This window comes from Ruditapes philippinarum, unplaced genomic scaffold (genome assembly GCF_026571515.1).
Source record: "Ruditapes philippinarum isolate M1 unplaced genomic scaffold, ASM2657151v2 ctg540_1_1_1_1, whole genome shotgun sequence".
NCBI classification, from domain to species: domain Eukaryota; kingdom Metazoa; phylum Mollusca; class Bivalvia; order Venerida; family Veneridae; genus Ruditapes; species Ruditapes philippinarum.
The window spans coordinates 74,549-100,268 of NW_026857945.1; the positions used below are offsets into that span (position 1 = coordinate 74,549).

The 25,720-nt window shown below is 34.7% G+C and overlaps 1 protein-coding gene across 1 annotated transcript in view; it reads left to right on the plus strand.

Moving 5' to 3' along the window:
• The window catches only part of LOC132751566 (DNA-directed RNA polymerase III subunit RPC1-like), a gene marked incomplete at its 5' end in the record, with an annotated part of 259,988 nt that overhangs the window by 55,115 nt on the left and 179,153 nt on the right, over positions 1-25,720 (plus strand). Inside the window, 1 exon segment of the mRNA XM_060741739.1 lies at positions 3,539-3,626. Coding sequence (XP_060597722.1) covers positions 3,539-3,626 — 88 coding nt within the window.

A 25,720-nucleotide genomic window follows, 5' to 3' on the forward strand; every position in this document is an offset into this window, starting at 1 on the left:
GAATTTTATTCCATGCAGAACTCTGGTTGCCATGGCAACCGAAAGAAAAAACTTGAAATATCTTCTTTTAAAAAACCCTAAGAGCTAGAGCTTAGATATTTGGCATGAAACATTTTCTAATGAGTGTCTACCAAGTTTGTTCAAATAAAAGTCCTGGGGTCAAAATTGGCCCCGCTCCAGGGGGTCTTTGATTTTCCCTATATGCATAAAGTAAAAAATTAAAAAATCTTCTTTTAAAGAACCAAAAGAGCTAGAGCTAAGATATTTAGCATGAAACATCTTCTAATGAGTGTCTACCAAGTTTGTTCAAATAAAAGCCCTGGGGTCAAAATTGGCCCCACCCCAGGGGGTCAATGATTTTCCCTATATGCATATAGTAAAAACTTAAAAAATCTTCTTTTAAAGAACTCAAAGAGCAAGAGCTAAGATCTATAGCATGAAACATGTTCTAATGGGTGTCTACCAAGTTTGTTCAAATAAAAGCCCTGGGGTCAAAATTGGCCCTGCCCCGGGGGTCATTGATTTTCCTGATATGTGTATAGCAAAAACTTCAAAATCTTCTTTGAAAAAACCCAAATAGCTAGAGTTTAGATATTAAGCATGAAACATCTTCTAGTGAGTGTCTACCAAGTTTGTTCAAATAAAAGCCCTGGGGTCAAAATTGGCCCCGCCCCTGGGGGTCTTTGATTTTCCCTATATGCATATAGTGAAAACTTAAAAAATCTTCTTTTAAAGAACCCAAAGAGCTAGAGCTTAGATATTTAGCCTGAAACATCTTCTAATGAGTGTCTACCAAGTTTGTTCAAATAAAAGCCCTGGGGTCAAAATTGGCCCCGCCCCCTGGGGTCATTGATTTTCCCTATATGCATATAGTAAAAACTTAAAAAATCTTCTTTAAAGAACTCAAAGAGCTAGAGCTAAGATATTTAGCATGAAACATGTTCTAATGGGCGTCTACCATGTTTGTTCAAATAAAAGCCCTGGGGTCAAAATTGGCCCTGCCCCAGGGGGTCATTGATTTTCCTTATATGTATATAGCAAAAACTTATAAAATCTTATTTGAAAAAAACCCAAATAGCTGGAGTTTAGATATTAAGCATGAAACATCTTCTAGTGAGTGTCTACAAAGTTTGTTCAAATCAAAGCCCTGGAGTCAAAATTGGCCCCGCCCCGGGTGTTATTGATTTTCCTTATATGTGTATAGCAAAAACTTAAAAATCTCCTTTGAAAAAACCCAAATAGCTAGAGTTTAGATATTAAGCATGAAACATCTTGTAGTAAGTGTCTACAAAGTTTGTTCAAATAAAAGCCCTGGGGTCAAAACTGGCCCCGCCCCAGGGGTGTTATTGGTTTTAACTACAGTAGAACTTCGGTAAGTCGAAGTTGAAGGGACTTGCGTAAAAACTTCGACACATCGGGACTTCGACTCATGAATCGCACTCAATTCCATGACAAAATTTCGACCCGTGACTAGTTTATAACGAAACTTATTTCATGTTTTTTCCATCATTGATCTGATATTCACATTTTACAATGATATATATAGCATGTTAAATAACGTTTTTCACGGCTACCCGTTGACGTATACAAAAGAGTTACAAAAGGCGTAACAATACGAAAGGGCGATAACTTAACCAACTTATAGTATATATTTCGCGTGTTATTCTCACGCGACACCGGGTCAATGATGAAAGTAGTTCTTACTGTTCACTTTCAAATACCACTACGGCAATAAAAAATAGTAATGATTAAAGCATTTTATCACACATTTTATCGCAAACAAAGGCTGTTTGAACACACGGCTGTGTAATTAACACCCGAAACACAAGTTGATTGGAAATCGTCTTCGCAGCCAGATAAGGTGTGAAAAATGTCTCGAGATCGACGGTGTCTAAAAAAAATCGAACAACTTCGACTTATTTGTGGTAAATTGCACTAGATTTACTTAACACGGACCACGAACAATCTTCGACACATCGAAAAATTCGACACATATAAAATCTCGACTCATAAATAGGTTTTTATAAGGAATATATAGGGGGAAAAGTCGGGACTTTAATTTTTCTTGGACACATCGAGAAAATCGACTAATCGAAGTTCGACTCATAGAAGTTCTACTGTATATGTGTATAGTAAAAACTTAAAAAATCTTCTTTTAAAAAAACCCAATGAGCTAGAGCTTAGATGTTTAGCATGAAACATCTTCTTGTTTAGCATGAAACATCTTCTTATGGGTGTCTACCAAGTTTGTTCAAATAAAAGCCCTTGGGTTAAAATTAGCCCGGGCGGGGGGGGGGGAGAGGGGGGTAGATCGTTGTTTTTCATTATATGTGTGTAGTAAAAACTTAACATCGTGAAACATCTTCTAATGGGTGTCTTCCAAGTTTGTTCAAATAAAAGCCCTGGGGTTTAAACTGGCCCCGCTCCGGGTGCCTTTATACAGGTGAGCGACCTCAGGGCCATGATGGCCCTCTTGTTCTCTTAAGTGGCCACAAGTACAATAGAGAGAACAAAAGAGTAGCCACCTCAGTACCAAACTTTGAGCACATCTGGTTGGATGTCCGTCTGGCCGGTTGTCCGCACTACTGAATAGGGATAGGGGGCCATCTAACTGTAAACAGAACAAAAGAGTTCATTCCGTAACACTAGAGTAAGGGGCCATTGGCCCTCTATTAAATAATAGAAAATAACAAAAAGAAATGGCCCCTTATTCCATTTCGACCTGACGGCTGTCAAGTAAGCTTGTCCTGCCTTCACAGGTTGAAATACTGGTGGGATTTAACCAAACTTTACAGGAATGATCAGTACCATCATTAGTTGTGCACATCACCGTCATGTTCCACTTTACTTAAAAAAATGGCCGTCAGAGGTAAATAAAGTAAAATCTTGTCCAGCTTTCACAGGTCACACTTCTGGTGGGATTTCAAGTGATTGGTACCATCCCTAGTTGTGCACATTGCTGGCATGTTCCGCTTCATTGAACAAAATGGCCACCAGAGCTAAAAATAGAAAAGTCTTTTCTGGATTTCACTGGTCAAACTACTTTAGGGATTTCAACCAAACTTTAAATGAGTGATCAGTACCATCGGTAATTATGCACATTGTCGGCAAGTTCCCCTTTGCTGCACGAGCTATAAATAGAAAAATTTTGTCCGGTATCACAGGTCAAGCTACTTGTGGGATTTCAATGAAACTTCACATGAGTGATCATTACCATCCCTAGTTGTGCATATGGACGGCATGTTCTCCTTCATTGCACAAAATGGCTGCCAGAGGTAAAAATAGAAAAATTCTGTCCGGCTATCACAGGTCAAACTGCTGGTGGGATTTAGGAGTGATCAGAACCATACATAGTTTTTGGAGACACATGTTTTTGTGACAAAAAACATTCTAGTTTCTTTGTACAGTATCGTTGATAACTACTCTATGATGGGAGGACAGCATTATGATGATTTAACACATAAATTAAAAAAAGTTAAATGAGACAATATGATTTGACAATTATATATCTATATTAAAATATGTATGTTGTTTTCAGATATTCTAAATGTGACCGTTATATCAAAGATTTAGAGGAAGGTAAATTGACCAGCCAACCAGGTTGTAGTGAGGAGGAGACATTAGAGGTATGATACCTATGATTCTCTTGCTTCCTTTTTCATCCATAGGATCCTTTATGGTCATATGATTATAGCATTTTCATTTCACAACTGTTGGTCGCAATTGGGAATTTTTTAGGGAAGCTATTTCACTGACTTACAGAAAGTTATTTCTTCTACTTGTGTCCCCTAAAATAATGATGGACAGGCAACTTCCTTAACTAAGCTGAAAAGGTGAAATTACCCTTGCAAAAATTACTGAAATTTACCAGGTATTTACTGGGAAATCCTAGGAATATTTACTGGGATAATTCCTAGGAAATCCGAGGAATTCCTAGTTACTGGCTGGCAGTAATTGAAAAAACTGGTAATAACTAGAAAAAAAAGTGAAACCAGGAATGCGTAAGATCAACTTGTACTAGAAAATCCTTATTACTGAGAACACCCTGCCCATGGTATTTGGAACATTTTTGGCTGGGTTGCACAGGTGCAAACCTTGGTTATAGTATGGTGAATGATGGTTGGAGAGCGGGTGGGTGGGGAAAAATTTTCGTAACAGTTTTCTCAGCAACTACTTTTCACAGCCTCTTGATATTTGGCATACAGCCTTGACGCAAAATTGGTCCCATACTCTGGGATTTGATTTCAGGTCTGTCGCTCATCCAGTTCCTGTTTACAGACCTCGTTAAATTTTCTACATTAATGGTCAATGGTAGGAAATTTTTGTAACAGTTTTCCTAGCAACTACTTATTACTGCCTCTTGATTTTTTGCATACAGAATTTACACATGGTCCCGTACCGTGGGATTCGATTTCAGGTCTGTCTCTCATCCACTTCCTGTTTACCAACTTAAATAAAGAGCAACTACTTATCATAGGCTCTTGATATTTGGTATACAGCATTAACACGGGGTCCCTTATCTTGGGATTCGACTTTAGGTCTTTTGCTCATCCACTTCCTGTTCACCGACTGAGTTTTGTACATTAATGCTCAGTGGTAAAATTTTTTCGTTACATCACAGCCTCATGATATTTTGTATACAAATGCAACACGACCTTTTCTGTCTTTGACCCATTTTTCCTGGTCATTCCTTGGCATTTCAACAGTAGTTTCTGCTATTTCTATGATCTTAGGAATGGCTTGAATTGCCTAGGATTGCATTGTACTGGAAATTCCTAGTTACTAGGAATGACTGGACCACAGCCAAGCTAAATTACTGTTACAAAGGCCACCAAAGGATCATTCCTATTAAAATCAATCAGTTTTGTAGGAGATATTAATAAAAGAAACATTATCTCACATAAGCACATTTTACTCATATAAACTAAAAATGTGCATTTTTATGCTCCCCGAAAAAATTTTCTGGGGAGCATATAGTCCGTCAGTCAGTCCCTCCGTTGGTAGGTCCCAAATTCCTGTACGCCCCATAACTTTGTTATTTGAAGTCAGATTTTACAACTATTTCACAGAAATGATCACCATATTGAGACGATGTGTCGCGCGCAACATTTGGGTCGCTACCTTGAAGGTCAAGGTCACAGCATGACCTTGCAGCAAAATCATGTCCGGCCCATAACTTTGTATTTTGAAGTGTGATTTTACAACTATTTCACAAAAATGAACACCATATTGAGACGATGTGTCCCGTGCAACATTGAGGTCGCTGCCTTGAATGTCAAGGTCATAGCATGACTTTGCAGCAAAATCGTGTCCGGCTTATAACTTTGTTATTTGAAGTCGGATTTTACAACTATTTTACAGAAATGATCACCATATTGAGAAGACATGTCGCGCGCAACATTTGGGTCGCTGCCTTTAAGGTCAAGGTCACAGCATGACCTTGCAGCAAAATCGTGTCCGGCCCATAACTTTGTTATTTGAAGTTGGATTTTACAACTATTTCACAGAAATGATCACCATATTGAGACGACATGTTACGCGTAGCATTTGGGTCGCTACCTTGAAGGTCAAGGTCACAGCATGACCTTGCAGCAAAATTGTGTCCGGCCCATGACTTCGTTATTTGAAGTGGGATTTTACAACTATTTCACAGAAATGATCACCATATTGAGCACAGCATTTGGGTTGTTTTTACACTTTGAACTTAGTCTGTGACATAACTCTGACACTACAAGAGGTATACCTTCCTGTGTCCAAAACGTAATCCGGGAGTATCACCCGATTCAACCGGCTCTTGTTAAATTCAGTTAAATGACAAGTAGTTTAACATCAAGCATAAGCCAACTGTTAAATTTAATAAAAAGCATGTTTACATATGAAACAAAGTGTTTTCCTTACAGTTTTTTTTTGGACACACCTGTTTATTTATTACATTCTAGTTACTGGAATGCAATGAGCTTGAAAAATGACATTGGCTGCAGAAGTAAAATTTGACTAACAAGTTATTGCCAATATTAAAAATTTAAACAATTTCACAGACTGATTTACAAAAATGTTTGGAGAACAGAAATAGGCAATCAAGAGAAACACCACATGCCTATATAGAAAAGAACCACCAGTGACAATGTACAGTTGTAACCTTGTTCATGTACTTCAATTTCTTTGCACCTTTATTCATTTTAGCATATTTTGTGATTGATAAGCTAATTACACCAACAAACTGACAAGTTAGAGGTAGTGATCAACCTATAAATATTTCAACTGTAATAGTAAACACACTATAGATGTCTTTAAAGTCCAGTTAACTAAATATTTTGCGTTTAATTACCATAACATAAGGTACACAAAACCACATTATTCATATATTAAGTTCACAGAAACTATTCCATTAACACGAAAGATAATTGACCTGCTCTGTAAACTATAAATTTCTATAACACTTTCAAAACCACAACCAATTTTATAATACAAAATAAGTTCATTGAACCGCTTATATCCAATGAAACCACTTGGAGGCTCTAAACTCTAGTATTTGCCTGTTACAAACAGTCTGTTTAAATATAGCATAGAAAAACCAAAAAGGCAACCCAACTTAGATTTTACAGCAAACGTCATCAGTTACTAGTTAGTGCAGATGGCATGGTAAATGTCATTAGTTTCTGCAGCGGGCACTTACCAAAGGCATGCGCAGAAGATATCAATTATTTAAACTTCCAAATTGAGCAATCACTCCCAGCAAACACAAGTCGTCATACTGACGTCAGATTTAAGTCCGGTTCTGACGTCGGATGACGGTCGGAAAAACGGTTGGATTTGAAAGTTTTTTTGACGTAATAATCTGACGTCAGGTAGACGTCAGAATCTAACCATTATTTAACCTTTTTCTGACCAAAATCTGACCATTATCTAACCATTTTCCGACTTCAATCTGACCATTTTCCGACCTCAATCTGACCATTTTCCTACCTAAACCTAACCAGTTTCTAACCATTTTCCGACCTCAATCTGACCATTTTCCGACCTAAATATTAACCCTTTTCTGCCCTAAATCTGATCATTTTCTGACCTTCATCTGATCATTCCCCTAATCTTTTTTGTTTCACCACGTCATAAATATTTTCTGGCTAATCATGATTTGATCGAATTTAATGTAACTCATTCTATTAAGTAATTTTCCCTCCAATGAAATGTATAACAGAAAACTAAAAGCAAAATTATGTTTTATGCTTTTTTAATTTAAAATAAAAGTTGCAATTTTAAGCTGATACATACAATTTTAGTAAATTCTGCAATGTTAAATAATTTTCATAAATTAAACAAAATAAAACATTAAATAAGTTAATTACAAAAAAAAAAAGTATTACAAAAACAATGACATAAATGAAACTAAGAAAACATGTACCAAATATTAAGAACAAAACAATGTATTCACATTTCTATCAAGTTTTGCCTTATCAAATAAAATAATGAAAATATTATAATTTTTAAGAAAAGTTAAAAGATTCTGATAATAATGTTTTCAAGCAATTAATGACAGATTTTCAGTATTTTAACTATATTTCTACAGCATTCTAAAACATTTAGTGCCATTTTGCATATTTTGACCTCCTTTGATAATTGTCAGTGATGTATAAATTGCTGCCTTTTAGTTACTTCACAAAGTTATACTTTTAGATATCCATGAGAATTAGCACAAATTTTGAGGTGTGATGCTTTAAGATATGCCCTTCTTTCAGCACCCCTCATCTGTCCGGAGGATATGTAGCGTTTGTAGCGTCCAATAGCGTGTGTGACATCATTTTCACTGGAAAAAAAAATTATGAAACATGGAAAAATAACAAGCAAAAATGTTTTCATGGTTATCTTAACTTAATGAACAATTTTGCCAACTTTTTATAAGAGAGCTTTAACAAAAATTAAAAGTAAACATAAATACTGAACATTTTAAAAAGCCGCTTTTAAAACTCCAGTTTAGTATGGATTAAAGTATGTAATAGAATTTACAAAAATCTTACTTTCCTATGTTTCTTTTTACATATTCACGTGTTTCCGTCCCTCCGACCTTTGAGAGCATGTCCAACACATTAACTACCTGAAAAGAAAATTATATTCTAACTTATGTATATATTCTACGTTTGAAATAGAACAGTTACGCAAGTCTTAAATATTTCATAGTTTTTAAATTAAAGATTTAATGACGAAATGTCTGGAACCAAAACGTCTTGGGTTATTTGGGGACCGGAACGTTTGGGTTATTTGGGACCGAAACGTCTTGGTCCGAAATGCTCGAAATCATACAAATTCATTCTCAATTCTCAGATTTTTAACTGACAAAAACATCACAGTTTAAGAAAAATATGAAAACTAAGCATTCTCTTTGGTAGTACTGAAAGGCATATTATAAACTCTTCACAAGCAGAGTTAAAACATGTCAATTTTAAAAAGATTTATTATTAGACATTATCGCCGAATTTGTGTGACATTTTACTTCAGCTGTTCAAATAATGATAATTAAATTTAAGAGTGCTTGCAATCATGCAATTATTTATCAAATACAAAAGTAAAAATAAAATCTAAATAAATTGAACTGACCTTTTTGTTCCAAGAAAATCTGTAATATTCACTTTATCAATGCATCCCGATTCCTGACCGACAGCCAAAACGTAACGCCTACGAATTTGAATTTCCATCCACGTGACTTTAGATTCGAATTATAGGTTAATTATGTTTTCTTTCCCCTTTCTGTCACTATGATTAAATGTTAAAGCACTATAAAAAACTCGTGATTTTGATACATATAATGTACCACCAATGATAATATTATTACGTTAAATGATTGGAACTTGTAAACAGATCTGTGGCTATAAATAGATTTCATAACAATAACACATGTAACTTGCCTATATACAGCGCCACCTATATGTTTTATTAGGTTGCAGCGCCGCGATCTTGGTCTGTATTTATATAAGAACACTTCATTTGTAATCCAAATAACATTTGAAAAAAAGTTTAAATGATTACAACAGCGAATAAGGATTATTTTTTGTTATTTTTTTAGCTACCGTCAGGACACAGACCAGAACCTTACGTTAGTACGACATCAAAAAGAAACGTTTATCACACATCCGTGCCGATTTTGCGACTCCGTAAATATGGTATTGCACGGCCATGCATATATTTTGACGTGACGTCATTAGCGTTATACAAACATAGTGTAAAGACGCGCTAAATGTTAGCGTTATACTATAGGCGCGTCAATGAAAAATGACTCTTATTTCACTTTAAACGGTCTTTAGTTTGGGTATGTGATAAATACAATATTAAATTCGTACAAGTTCATTACTGAATTTATTGCACTCGTTGAATAAAATAATATTATGCTCGCCAGAGGCTCGCATAATATAATTATACCCCCAAAAACGAAGTTTGGGGGGGTATATAGGAGTCACCCGGTGGTCGGTTGGTCGGTCGGTCGGGCGGTCGGTCGGTCGGTCCAGACGTCCGTTGCATTTTCCTTGTCCGGACCATAACTTGAAGACTAATGATTGGAATTCAATATAACTACACACAATGGTCTAGCACATTGAGAGGAAGTGCAGTGCACAAGAACCATAACTCTATCTTGACTAATTACAGAGTTATTGCCCTTTGTTACTTTTCCTTGTCCGGGGCATAACTTGAAAACTACTGGTTGGAATTCAAAACAACTTCATACAATTGTCAAACACAATAAGGGGAAGTGCAGTGCACAAGAACCATAACTCTATCTAAAGTAATTACAGAGTTATTGCCCTTTGTTACTTTTCCATTCCTTTCTTTTGTCCGGAGCATAACTTGAAGACTAATGGTTGGAATTCAATATAACTACATACAATGGTCAAGCACATTGAGAGGAAATGCAGTGCACAAGAACCATAACTCTATCTTGACTAATTACAGAGTTATTGCCTTTTGTTTATTTTCCTTGTCCGGGGCATAACTTGAAAACTACTGGATGGAATTCAAAACAACTTCATACAATTGTCAAACACAATAAGGGGAAGTGCAGTGCACAAGAACTATAACTCTATTTAAAGTAATTACAGAGTTATTGCCCTTTGTTCCTTTTCCATTGCTTTCTTTTGTCCGGACCATAACTTGTCGACTAATTGTTGGAAAACATTATAACTTCATACAATGGTCAAGCACATTGAGAGGAAGTGCAGTGCACAAGAACCATAACTCTATCTTGACTTATTACAGAGTTACTGCTGTTTGTTAATTTTCCTTGTCCAGAGCATGACTTGAAAACTACTGGTTGGAATTGAAAACAACTTCATACAATGGTCAAGCACAATAAGGGGAAGTGCAGTGCACAAGAACCATAACTCCATCTTGACTAATTACAGAGTTATTGCCCTTTGTTACTTTTCCATTGCTTTTTTGTGTCCGGAGCATAACTTGAAAACTAATGGTTGGAATTCAATATAACTTCATTACAATTGTCAAGCACATTGAGAGGAAGTGCAGTGCACAAGAACAATAACTCCATTTTGACAAAAATACAGAGTTACTGCCCTTTGATACTTTTTCATTGTCCGGAGCATAACTTAAACATACTGGTTGGAATTCAAACAACTTCATACAATGGTCAAGCACAATAAGAGGAAGTGCAGTGCACAAGAACTTTAACTCCATCTTCAGTATTTATAGAGTTATTTATTGCCCTTTGTTTTCTTTTGCTTGTCTTTCTGGACTTATTACAGAGTAATTCAATAAAACTTCATCAATGGCCAACTACATTGGAAGGAAATGCAACATACAAGAACCACAACTATCTTTAATTGCCCACAACCATAACTCTATATTTTAATTCTTTTACAAGGTATTCTGTTACTAGTAACATCCTCATTTCTGAAGCAGTCTTGTGGGGGTATTAATCACATTTAGTGATAGTTCTAGTTTTATTCAACTCGTGCAATAAATTCAGTATTGAACTTACACTCATTCAATATCCTCTATCTATTAGACATCGGTATTTTAACGTCAGATTTACGTCGTATTTTGGTCGCCGACGTCGTGACCAAAATCTAACATTAATCCGACGTTATTTTAACGTCATGTGTTTCCTAGGCTGGCATAAGAATATAAGCTCTAGTTATTTCTGCTAGCTTTATTAGACTTAAACTAGCATTTTGTGAGAATGAGAGCTTAAATTCAAACCCTTTACTAAGTTGTAGTATGCTGATATCAGTTATGATAAGCCCTGCCTCCTATGTATAATGCATGCATGCTTTGCCTCTCTGATACTTGTAGTTAGTTCTTATAATACACTTGTACAGTAAACATTAAAAGCTAGAAACTATCCCTTTAAGGGTCTGGTTCTATTTAGAACATTACATAAGTCAAGGGCAATAACTAACAAACATGAAAAAAATCCACAGATTAAACCAAAGGTGCTCAACTAAACAAAACTTCACATGCTGATCAACATTTCTGTATACTTTTGTGACTCTAGATCAAATACTTTTTGGGCTACAAGTGACACAAGATGAAAGTTGCTTATTGTAACTAAGTCAAGGACCATTACTCCACAAATAATGAGTAAATCCACAAGCAATCCCCCCCAGATGCAGAACTTCACATGCTGATCAATATCTCTGTAAAGTTTCATGACTCATTGTCAAATGCTTTTGAGCTACTCGCGCGCAACACAAGTTTAAAATTGCAAATTTTAACTAAGTCAAGGGCAAAAACTCTACAAATACTGAATAAATCCACAGGCAAAACCCCAGGTGCACAACAACATATGCTGACCAACATTCCTTTAAATTTTCATGACTCGAGAACATGCATTTTGAGCTACTCATGACACATATTGAAAATTGCCAATTTTTACTTATTCAAGGGCAATAACTCTTAATAAAACTGCATTAATCCAAAAGAGAAACCCCAGGTGCACAACTTCACATGCTGATCAACATTCTCTTACCTGTAAGTTTTGTGGACTTTAGCTCAAGCACTTTAAGAGCATTTTGTAACACAAGATGAGAACGAGTGGACACACTGACTGACAAGAACAAAATGCCGCACAAAAGGTACATTAATGAGGAAAATCTAGGTACAAAAATTTATCCCTCATAATTTGATATTCACCAATGCACACCGTGATCTGTATTGAAAAACCCTCTGCATTCTTAATTCCTATTTTTTTAATGTTATTGTATTCATCAATACTTTTCTACAACTTATCAGTTTCAATTTGGAATGTAAATAAGAAATGTAACATTGTTTTGAATCAAATGTATAAAATCTCTGGCATAGGTTAGAAATCCAGCATATCACTAAAAAAACAGTGTAACATGTGACACTTTCTGGATTTAGCACTAAAAGTTAAAACAATATAATGCTTGACTCCTAGGTTTTAATTTGCTTTCTTAATTTTTATATGCCCGAAAGAATTTCGGGCATATTATGTTATAGCCCCTGGCATCCGTACGGACATCCATCTGTCCATTCTAACGGGACAGTAATTATGTGGCTAGAGGGACAATTATAGGTAACTGTTCTTTCTCTTTGATGTCATTCATTCCGTAATGCTTTTATGTGGCTATTTTCTTTTGTGTGGCTAAAAAGAACAATAGAGAGAACAATAGAGTAGCAAGATAATTACTGTCCCATTTGAACGTGCGAACGAGAGGACACTTGTTAGGTACCTCCGGCGCATGAGAGGACACTTGTTGGGTAATTCTATTCATTCCATCTGAATTGTTAGGTACTTTTTTCTTATTGGGTACTTTAAACAAAAGAAGTTCCCAATAAATGTCCATTCGTAGGAACGTCCATTAGCAGTTTGGTTTCTTGAGCATAACTTAAGTTCCATTTGGCCCACAATATTAAAACTTCATAGGATGATTGTGTAGAAGACCCCTATTGATTTTCGGGTCACAAGGTCAAAGGTCAAGGTCACTATTACCTGAAAACTGAAAACAGTTTACGAAGCATAACCTAAGTTCCATTTGGCCCACAGTGTTCAAACTTCTTAGGATGATTGTCCATATTGGGTAGAAGACCCCTATTGATTTTGTAGTCACAAGGTCAAAGGTCAAGGTCACTATTACTTTAAAAACTGAAAACAGTTTTCAGAGCATAAATTAAGTTCCATTTGGCCCTCATAGCATGAATGTCCATATTGGGTGGAAGACCCTAATTGATTTTGGGTTCACAAGGTCAAAGGTCAAGGTCAATATTACCTTAAAACTGAAAACAGTTTCCAGAACATAACTTAAATTCCAATTGGCCCACAATTTTCAAACCTAATAGGATGATTGTCCATATTGGGAAGAAGACCCCTATTGTTTTTGGGGTCACAAGAGGTCACTATTACTTTAAAACTGAAAACAGTTTCCGGAGCATAACTTGAGTTCCATTTGGCCCACATTATTGAAACTTCATAGGGTGATTGTCCATATTGGGTAGAAGACCCCTATTGATTTTGTGGTCACAAGGTCAAAGGTGAAGATCACTTTTACCTTAAAACTGAAAACAGTTTCTGGAGCATAACTTAAGTTCCATTTGGCCCACAATATTCAAACTTCATAGGAGGATTGCTATTTGAAGGAGGTAATACTTTATTTAATTCCCATGTTTGACAAATGCTTCATCCTTAGTAATAAAAAAAGCACTTTCAGGCATATAACGCTCCGCCTTGCGGTGTTCTTGTTTTTTTAACTGAATGAATGAGGGACATCACTTAAACAATCCAAGAAACGTCACTAAAACGGTACAAAACATGAGGCAAGAAACTTTCAGTATTACATGCAACTCCTACATTTTCTATTGCTGCCTTTGAAGTTATTTTTGAAATGAGTGAATCCTAGATCCAATTTTTTCCAGTTTGATAATTTTCTTTTGATCAAATCTTTCATATTGAGGATTGCAGTAATCCAATGACTTCTTTGCATTTTGTACGAACGAGCCCACTTTCAATTTTTAGCTCGACTATACGAAGTATATGGAGAGCTGTCCTACTCGCGTCGGCGTCCGCGTCCGCATCCGCGTCCAGATTTTAGATTAAAGTTTTGGTGCAGTAAAATATTTTTCACTATAACTTTGTCATTTCTTAAGGTATCAACTTCAAACTTCAAATATATGTTCCTTATCATCAACCACATCTTATGTGACAAGGTTCATAACTCTAGCACCAATATTTTCAGATTTACCTCCCCTTGAACTTATAATTTTCCTTAGAAAATACTATTTTTTACTGTTACTTCTTTATTTCTTAAGGGATCAACCTCATGCTTCAAATATATGTACCTTATCATCATCCCCATCTTATGTGACAAGGTTCATAACTCTAGCACCAATATTTTCAGATTTATCTCCCCTTGAACTTAGAATTTTCCTCAAAAAGTACTATTTCTTACTGTTTCTTCTTTATTTCTTAAGGGATCAACCTCATACTTCTAATATATTTACGTTATCATCATCCCCATCTTATGTGACAAGGTTCATAACTCTAGCACCAATATTTTCAGATTTATCTCCCTATGTACTTAGAATTTTCCATAAAAAATATTATTTTTTACTGTCACTTGTTTATTTCTAAAGGGATCAACTTCATACTTTATATATATTTACGTTATCATGATCCACATCTTATGTGACAAGGTTCATAACTCTAGCACCAATATTTTCAGATTTATCTCCCCATAAACTTAGATTTTTTTACTAGAAAAATGTTATTTTTTATTATAACTTTTTTATTTTTAAAGGTATCTACCTCAAACTTCAAATACTTATTCCTTATCATTAATTACATTTTATGTGACAATGTTCATAACTCTTGAAGCAATATTTACACATTTACCTCTCTTTGAACTTAGGATTTTCTTTAAGAAATATAATAACTTCTTTACTTTTTAAGGTATCTACTTCAAACTTCAAATATTTTTATATTTCTTATCATTACACAAATGTTGTGTGACAAGGTCCATAACTCTAGCATGACTATTCCTAGAATTATTCCCCTTGATCTTGGAATTTATGTCAACAAATATTATTTTTTTACTATAACTTAATACATACACTGTAGCCTCGATAACTCGCTCTTCACTATAACGCTAATCTAAGTAGAGCGCTCATAGACCTTGGCTCCCAAAAAACAAAAACAAAAAAAAATTTCCCCCCCAAAAAAAATTTTTTTTTTTAAGTAGACTTAGATTTATAGCACACTATAACGCTTGCTCAATTTGACAGTCAAGTACAATAAACAATTGTTATTAGGACATTTATGAGCGCCAAAGGTGTGAAAAACATGTCCAGGTAAGCGTTTATCCGCTCTTTTGTTGTTTTACCTGTCTTCAAATTGTTTCCAAAATCTCAAATTCATATCATAACTGTGACATTGGCAACCGGTGGTGAGTATAAATAAACTAAAATTCACACACATATCTTTGACATGTAAACCTCGCTGAATTAAATAACCCACAAGCCCAAAATCAATTTAAAATCCTGCAATGTAAATAGAGCGGCCATGACAGGAAGTAATTGGCGTTTGATTTACTAGGGGACACAACTAAAGCTGGACTGTAAATTACAGTGTTATTTACTGTCCAGCTTTAGTTGTGTCCCCTAGTCAATCAAACGTCATTACAGTAATGGCTGTTTACACTTCATTCATGATTTATAATTTTCTTTCCAAAGTTTTTCGTTTCTTTTAAATATAATTAGTATTATTTGTGAATATAATATATGTTTACATCATTGAATGGTTTTAGAAAAAGATAATGTCGATATTCATTGAACAGTAAGTAAAAAAAATCAGCGTTATATTTATACATGTGGTGGGTGGGGTAATGCGGTAATTTCGCAATGAGCGTTCTATTGAGAGCCTCGTTAGAACGCGGTGTTGAGACATTGGACCCCAACATGAGCGTTTTAATGAGGCTGAAGTGTAATTATACATAATTGATTTTTCTTTCATAGTTTTGTCCTCCTTACTGCGTCCAGTATTTTATTAGTCGAGCTTCGCTGTCTCCTGTGACAGCTCTTGTTAATTAAAATCTAAACATCGGCTTTGTTTTTGACACCCTTTTCAGAGTAAAGCTTTTTCACTTTGAACATCATCCACAAGTTGGTTGAACTCCTCCCTCTGTGGCCCTGTGATACCAATTCATATCTGAAATCAAACAAATACATTTCTCTACATATGGTAATAAACCAAGGAAATTGAGTACTAAATAGATACTTATCAAGTGGCAGGACGTGAAGTGGTTGCACACTTGGTTCAGAAGGGTGAGCATATTTCGAGGAGCATATAGTTGCTGCTTTGTCCATTTGTCCAGTTGTCCGCACTATCGAATAGGGATAGGGGGCCATCTAACTAAACAGACCAAAAGAGAACATTATAGAGTTCATTCCGTAACAATAGAGTAAAGGGCCATTGGCCCTACATTAAAGAAAGAAAAATAACAAAAGAAATAGCCCCTTATTATCCCCCGCCGAAAAGGCGGCAGGGGATTTAGAAATAGTCTCTGTTCTTCCGTCCGTCTGTCCGTCCGTCCGCTCTCACGGGACAGTAGTAATGTGGCTAGATGGACAATAGGTAACAGTTCTTTCTCTTTGATGTCATTCATTCCATAATGCTTTTATGGGCTTTTAAGCGATGTGTAAAAAATAATCAACAGTTACTTTTATTTCGCATAATACTGACTCAAACTGTAAAGATTTTTATTGTATTTTAGCGTTACATTAAAAAATATCAGAAATATCTTTCTACAGGCATTCAAATAAAAAGAATAATTAAAATATACGAGTGAAATAATTAAAATATACGAGTGACATTAAAATGGCCGGAATCGAGACAGCCACACGAGAGAACTTTACTGTTAGGCCAATTTTTTTTTATATTTTGGTTTACTGATTTTTTCCAAAAAAAGGTAGGGTCGGCGGCGGGGAAAAAAAAAAAAAAAAAAGTTTTCATAACTATAAATGTGGTGCATAATATACATAGTATTTACTTAGAGCAATGAAATTAAATACATCGCCGATTGCTATTCCAAAGATTGTTTTAAATACACAGAAAAAATTTTGCTCATATTGCCATTGTTTTAAAAACACACATGAAATCACACCCAATGACTTATGACAAGTGGCAAGCGAGCTCTTCAAAAGAATCTGTCATTCTTTGATGTTTACACACTGCTGTGTAATCTGAATCATCAAAGGTGCCGGAAAATCAGCTGACTTGCACTCATTTCTTTATATATCAGATGTTAAAAAAAAACTGGTCAAGAAAATATTACACAAAGTCATGTTCAAGTTTTGCCCATATGAAATATTTTTTCGGATAAACTAGCGGGTCAATTTTTGAACATAAAAAATCTATTAAAAGTAAGTGCGGGCATTTTTTTTTATTTTGTTTGTTTGAAACCTGTATTCAATCTGCTTTTAAAGACTAATTTTTTTTGTTAAATCTGAAAATACTGATCTTGTCAATTGCAGCAGATTTCTCTCGCTCTGTCCTTGAATGTAATTGCTTACGTAATTTGGCGTGTTTTTTTTTTTTTTTGGTTGTTTGGTTGTTTTACATTTTTTACGCATTTCGACCTTCAATGCATTGATGAAATATGATCAAAGCCTAATTATAATTCTGTGAGAATGGCTTGACCCCATTTAACAGACATTCTTTCAATAATTACACCAATAAAACACTTTGCCCAACTAGCAGACGACAGGCTATTCTCGAGTAAAGATAACCGGTTGCGTGTATAAATCGTAGGTAAAATAGTCTGGCATGTGGTAGGTTTAACAGTTAATTAAAATACTTACCGCGACATTTCTTTGACAAGTCGTATTATTAGCAGCGTATTTCAAGACAACACAGAATTTTTTGGGGGGCAGATTTTTTTTTTTTTTTTTTTTCATTTTCCCAAAATACAGAGTCGGCGGGTCTGTAAACCGAAATATCAAAAAATAATGGCCTTACAATGATTGTCTACTTCACTGCACCGACATTTGAAAACAGATTTACAAAAAAGTAATAATAATGATATAAATGATGAAGAAAATTTAAATATCCTATGAAAATGGCAATACATGTATTGACAATATCAGCAATATCTTGTATTCAAAAAAATGAATAAATTTACTTCACGTGTTGAGCGAATTGTAAAGCCCGCAATACATTACCCGTAAAACAATTGTGCGTCAATTAATTTGACTACATAACCAAATAAATCTTAAATATTGCATCTTTGATCAACTGTGAATAACTTCCAGTTGAATCGGCTTCTTTTTTTATTAATTTTGAAATTGAATTTATTATGTTACCGTAATAATAAATTTCAAATATCTGCTTTTTATATAAAAAATGTAAATCTACCGCGAATTTCGTCAAGTTAATTTCTTAATCGTCGTTGCGGACAGATAGTCTGTATCTTTAAAAAATAAATTAGATATTTAAATTAAACAAACATTTTCCTTGAAAATAAACTTAAATTTCAAAAATCGGATAATAAATGGAAAAGCTATATGGTATTTTGTAAAGAAGGTATCCGTTGCGAACGGGCATTTTCGCTTAGCGCCGATAAATTATCGATCGATTACCTTTATCGGGTGCACGACAAGATATTTAAGCATTTATATAGGGTTAACTGGGAGTGTCCGATCCCTGTAATATAAATCCGTGGTGTTTTACACCTGAAAAAAGTGATTTTACGTCAAATTTCTGTCTAATTTCCATGTCTTTTCCTGCTACTTTATTGCTGGAAATTTCGTACAGGCAGTGACTGTGTATGAATTGTGTTCATGGCATTCTAGTATTGTATTTTTAAGATTTATAAGAAATACGAGTTTCTGATAAATTTTCTAACTGTTCAACTTGCAATTAATTATTTTTATGCCGCTGCGATACGGTGGTATATAGCAATTCCCCTGTGTGTGTGTGTTTGTTGTATGTGTGTATGTTTGTGTGTTATATAGATTATATAGTGAACTTAAAAAATCTTATGAAAAACCACTAGTCCAATTTCAATCAAACTTGGTAGGATTGTTCCTTGGGTGAAGGGCTTCTAAAGTTGTTCAAAGAATTTCATTCCATTTATAAATATGGTTGCCATGGCAACCAAAAGGAATTATTAGAATAAATTATAAAAATCTTCTTGTAAAGACCCACAAGGCCTAGAGCATAGATATTTTGCATAAGGCATTGTCTGGTAGACCTCTACCAAGATTGTTCAAATTATACCCCTGGGTTTACATATAGTAAAAACTTAAAATACCTTCTTATCTGAAGGTACAAGGCTTACAGCTTTGATATTTGGTATAAAGCATCATCTATAGGAACTCTACCAAAGTTGTTCAAATTTTGCCTCTACTGTCAAAATTAGCTCAGCCCCATTGTTTTCCTTATATGTATATAGTAAAAACTTCAGAAAATCATCTTCTCTAAATTGAAAAAGGCTAGAGGTAAGATATTTTGCATGAAACTTTGTCTTGTGAACCTCTAGCACGATTGTTCAAATTATAGCCCTTGGGTAAAATTGGCTCCACCCCGGGGAATGATTGAATTTGCCTTGCCCAAGGGAAAGTAACCTACTTTCTTGTCCTTTAATGAACAGCTATGAAGTATTGACTATATGCACAGTTTTAGTTGTAAAATTGACCTTTGATATCAGGTGACCTAGATTTGATGATGTGATCTACTTTCTTGTCCTTTTATGTGCAGCTATGAAATTTGAACCATGTGCACAAATTAAGATGTAAAGTGAACTTTGATATGAGCTGGCCTAGATTTTGACAAAGTGGCTTACTGTGTTGTCCTTTGATGTACAGTCATGAAATTTTGGCCATGTGAAATATGACCTTCACCACCAAATTCAATAGACTCAACTGCATTGATAGATTCCTACTCTGATAACAATAGATTTAACCACTTATCTGATAATATTATAAGAATTGGATATGTGAGTGATCTATGCATTAAGGCAATCTTCAATTGTATAGAAACAAAAAAAATCTGTTCATACATTAGGATTTAGTGTTGTATTAATGCAGTGGCACAGCATTTTTCACAAATGCAATCTTGTTTTGATAAAAAGTTCACTTGATGCTTTGGAAGAGTAAAAACTACAAACAGATTTATTTCAGTTTGGAGCTTTGACTTAAATAAATTTTAAACCCTCCAATGGACAATGATTTTTCAGGTTTTTTTCACCATATGCCACCGAGAAAATAGTTAAGGGTTTTGCTTTACAACTAAAAGTTACTTATAAAATTCTCTAAGTTTTTTTTTTTCCACTACTAGAGTTTCACTTTTCCACTAAATGGCAGTCAATTTCCACCTTCAAAATAAACTAAGTTTCATTTTTTACCAATTTCCACCCTTTTGTAACCATGAAAAAAGTCTATGTTCAAATTTTCACTTAATGCCACCTAAGTGCCACCATAGGATTGTTGCATTTGGTGGTAATTTTGCCACTACAATAGAAATAGAGTGGAATTTTGTCATTTTCCATGTAATGCCACCTTTTTAGCTCATCTCACAAAGTGACATGTTGAGCTTTTGTGATTTGCTTTTCGTCTGTCCAGCGTCTGGCCAACGTCTGTCCGTCTGTAAACTTTTACTTTAAACGACATCTCCTCATAAACCGCACAGCCAATTTTATCCAGACTTCACAGGAATGTTCCTTTGGGAGTCAATTTTAAATATTATTTACAAGCAGAACTCTGGTTGCCATGGCAACCGAAAGGAAAAACTTAAAATATCTTCTTTTAGAAAACTGAAAAAGCTAGAGCTTCAATATTTGGCATGAAACATCATCTAGTCAGTGTCTACCAAGTTTGTTAAAATATATGCCCTTGGGTCAAAATTGCCCCGCCCCAGGGGGTCATTGATTTTCCTTATTTGTATATAGTAAAAACCAAAAAAAATTGTCATAAAAACCCAAATAGCTAGAGCTTAGATATTAAGCATGAAACATCTTCTAGTGGGTGTCTACCAAGTTTGTTCAAATAAAAGCCCAGGGGGAAAAATATGCCCAGCCCCAGGGGGTCATTGATTTTCCTTATTTGTATATAGTAAAAACATAAAAAAATCTTATGTCAAAAAAAAAAAAAAATAGCTAGAGCTTAGATATAAAGCATGAAACATCTTCTAGTGGGTGTCTACCAAGTTTGCTTAAATAAAAGCTCTAGGGTAAAAATTGGCCCCGCCCCAGGGGGTCATTGTATATTTTATGTATATAGTAAAAACTTAAAAAATCTTATTTTAAAAACTTTAAAGAGCTAGAGCTAAGATATTTAGCATGAAACATCTTCTAATGGGTGTCTACCAAGTTTGTTTAAATAAGGGCCCTTAGGTTAAAATTGGCCCCTCCCTGGGGGTCATTGATTTTCCTTATATGTGCAAAGTAAAAACTTAAAAAATCTTATAAAAAAAACTCAAAGAGCTAGAGTTTAGATACTAAGCATGAAATATCTTCTAGGGAGTGTCTACCAAGTTTAGTCAAATAAAAACCCTTGAGTCAAAATTGGCCCCTCGAGGTTAGGGGGGGGGTCATTGTTTTTCCCTATATGTATATAGTAAAAACTTAAAAAATCTTTTTATGAAAACCCCAAAGAGCTAGATCTTAGATATTTATCATGAAACATCTTCTAATGGGTTTCTACCAATTTTGTTCAAATAAAATCCCCTGGTTTAAAATTGCCCTTGGCCCAGTGGCCTATAAACAGGTAAGCGATTTCAGGGCCATAATGGCCCTCTTGTTCAATAATTGCCCTTTGTTATTTTTATGCCACCTAAGTAAAATCAATGGCATATAGCGATTTACCTGTGTGTGTGTGTGTGTGTGTGCGTGCACGCATGCATGCGTGTGTGCGTGTGTGCGAGTTTTATATAGATTATGTATTGAATTTAAAAAATCTTCCTGTGAAGAACCACTAGTCCAATTTCAACCAATCTTGGCAGGATTGTTCCTTGGGTGAAGGGCTGCCAAAGTTGTTCAAAGAATTTGATTCCATGCAGAAATCTGGTTGCCATGGCAATCAAAAGGAATGATGAGAGTAAATTTAAAAAATCTTCTTGTAAAGACCCAAAAGGCCTAGAGCTTAGATATTTTGCATAATGCATTGTCTGGTAGACCTCTACCAAGATTGTTCAAATTATAGCCCTGAGGTCAAAATTGGCCCCACCCCGGGTGTCATTGATTTTCACTATGTACATGTAGTAAAATCTTAAAAAATCTTCTTATCTGAAGGTACAAGGCTTACAGCTTTGATATTTGGTATATGATATCATAAGACTATCGGTCCTCTACCAAATTTATTCAAATTTTACCTCTACTGTCAAAATTGGTCCCTCTCCAGGGGGGTCATAGATTTTCCATATATATTTATATAGTAAAATCTTAAAAAAAGTTCTTCTCTGAATTGACAAAGGCTAAAGTTTTGATATTTGGCATGAAACATTGTGTAGTAGACCTCTACCAGATTGTTCAAATTATAGCCCTTGGGTCAAGATTGGCCCCGTCCTAGTGAGTCATTGATTTTCACTATGCACATATAGTAAAAGCTTAAAAAATCTCCTTGTGTGAAGTTTCAAGGCTTAGAGCTTTGATATATGATATCATCTATAGGTTCTCTACCAAAGTATTCAAATTTTGCCTCTACTGTCAAAATTGGCCCTGCTCTGGGGGTCATTGATTTTCATTATGTACATATATGCTTGAAAAATCTTCTTGTCTAAATGAACAACAAGGCTTAGAGCTTTGATATATGGTATATGATATCATCAATAGGTCCTCTACCAAAGTTGTTCAAATTTTGCCCTAGTGTTAAAATTGGCCCAGCCCCGCGGGTCATAGGTTTTCCTAATGTGTTCCTAAAAATTCCTAATTCCTAATTAAAAATTCCTAATGTGTTCCTAAAATAATTCCTAAAAATAAAGACTTAAAACATTTAGTTCTCGGAATTGACAAAGGCTAGAGGTTAGATATTTGTCATGAAACATTGTGTAGTGGACCTCTACCAAGATTGTTCAAATTATAGCCCTGGGGTCAAAATTGGCCCCGCTCCAGTGTTATTGATTTTCATTATGTACATATAGTGAAAAAATCTTTTTGCGTGAAAGGAAAAAAGTTACATTGGAATTTGTAATACATGTTGTGCATTTTTATGCTCCCACAAAGTGGGGAGCATATAGCGTTGCACTTGTCTGTACGTCTGTCCGTACGTCCCGAAATCTTGTGAATGTAACTCCTCTTAAACCGGATGGCAGATTTTGCTTAAACTACCAGGAATGAACAACCTTAATGTGTAGATGGTAGTTAAGGAAGGAATTTTTGCTGCAACCAAATTTAACAGAATTATTGCCCTTTGTTGATTTTTTCACTATATACTATGTAGAAATTTTGTGAACGCAACTCCTCTTAAACCGGATGGCAGATTTTGCTTACACTTCCAGGGATGAACAACCTTAATGTGTAGATGGTAGTAAAGGAAGGAATTTTTGCTGCAACCAAATTTAACAGAATTATGGCCCTTTGTTGATTTTTTCACTATATACCATATAAATAATTGAACATATAAATTTTACATTTGTAATTTAATTTAACATGTACATAAGGTTACCTGTAGATCATTTTAGGTATATGTACAGAAATGAAACAGTGGAGTGAAAAAGTTCCACATAAAAATCTTACATACCGGAGGGGACTTTAGGTTTATCCTACGTCTGTCTGTCTGTCCGTACGTCAGTCCGTCCACAAAACTTGATCCCGCGATAACTCAAAAAGTACGGCAGTATGGAGATTATGCACGTCTTTTTCTTGTCTTCCTATATTGATAATTCTGGTTGCTATGGCAACAAATAGACTGAAATATGGCATTTTTTACACATAATCAGGATCCAGTGATAACGCAAAAAGTACTGGAAATATTTTTATGAAACTTGAAATATGAGTAGATGGCAGTCTGAAGATTATGCACATCCTTTTCTTTTCTCCCTATGTTGAAAATTCTGGTTGCTATGGCAACAAATAGACTGAATTTCAAGATTTCTGATTCTAGTTTTGACGTTTTTTCACTATAAGTTCTTCATTTTTTAAGGTATTTTCTTCAATTTTTAAGTCATCAACCACATCATATGTGACAAGGTTTACAACTCTAGCTCAAAATTTATCAGAATTTCCTCCCTTTAACTTAAAATTTTCATGAAAAAAATATTTTTTTTATATTTTTTTTAATAACTTCTTTATTTCTGAATGTAGCTGCTTCAAACTTCATATATATGTTTCTTATTATCACTCAACATTTGTGATTTCATATATATTTTTCTTGTTATCACTCAACATTAGTGAGAAAGTTCAATACTCCAGCAAGACTATTTCCAGAATTATACCCCTTTTGAACTTAGACTTTTTTTGAGAAATTGGTAATTTTTACTCCAACTTCTTCAATCATTATATGATTTTCTTCAAACTTCCACATCATTATAATATGAGAAGGTTTATAAATCTAGCATCCACATTTCCAGAAGTTACAATCTCCTCCTTAAACTTTGAATTTTTCTTATTCATTCTTTTAACTTTCTTTTACTAGAAATTCAAATAAACATTCATTATCAACACCTTCATTACTAATTGTTCTTTCATGTATGACGTCTTGCATCTTTATTTCAAGAGTTATCTCCTTCTTAAGAATTTTGCTTTTAAAAATGTTATATTTACTAATTGTTCTTTGTTACACTCACATCATGTATGACGTCTTGCATCTTTATTTCAAGAGTTATCTCCTTTTTTAAGAATTTTGCTTTAAAAAATGTTATATTTTGATAACAGGGATGTTTAAAAAAATAACTTTAAAGTGTCCTTCAGTATGTCTGTCTGTCTGTACATAAAAACTGTTTCCTGTGATCTCTTTTAAAGAACTTTTTCAACAATTTTACTTTAAATAGAAACATAAGTGAATGGCCAAAAAATGGCCCTTCAGAATGTTGCTGGGGTTCTAACCGGTAGGGGACTTATGGATTGCTTGCAATACTATGATAATTGCTTGTTAGAAATTGGTAATGCTTAATTGAAAAGATGGTATTTGAGAAAAAGATACTGTACCTGCATTTCAAAGTTTAATACAGCTATGTTATACACTAAATACCTATTTTTTTGTCAATAATTTATTTTTTTATTTTTTAATCAATTATTGCATCTTAACATTAGACACATGTGTCTAATGATTTGACATGCTGAAATATGACCTTGAACCCTAAATTCACTAAATACTACTGCATTATGGCAAAGTTCATTTGTATAGTAACAAAAAATCAACTTCTTTTATATTAATGCGGTGGCATAGCATTTTTTATGCCACCGCAGCATCTGCGATGCGGTGGCATATAGCGATTCACCTGTGTGTGTGTGCGTGTGTTGGTGTGTGTGTGTGTGTGTGTGTTTGTGTGTGTGTTATATAGATTATATAGTGAACTTAAAAAATCTTCTTGTGAAAAACCACTAGTCCAATTTCAACCAAACTTGGCAGGATTGTTCCTGGGTGAAGGGCTTCCAAAGTTGTTCAAAGAATTTCATTCCATGCACAAAATCTGGTTGCCATGGCAACCAAAAGGAATTATAAGAATAAATTTAAAAAATCTTCTTGTAAAGACCCAAAAGGCCTAGAGCTTAGATATTTTGCATAAGGCATTGTCTGGTAGACCTCTAACAAGATTGTTCAAATTATAGCC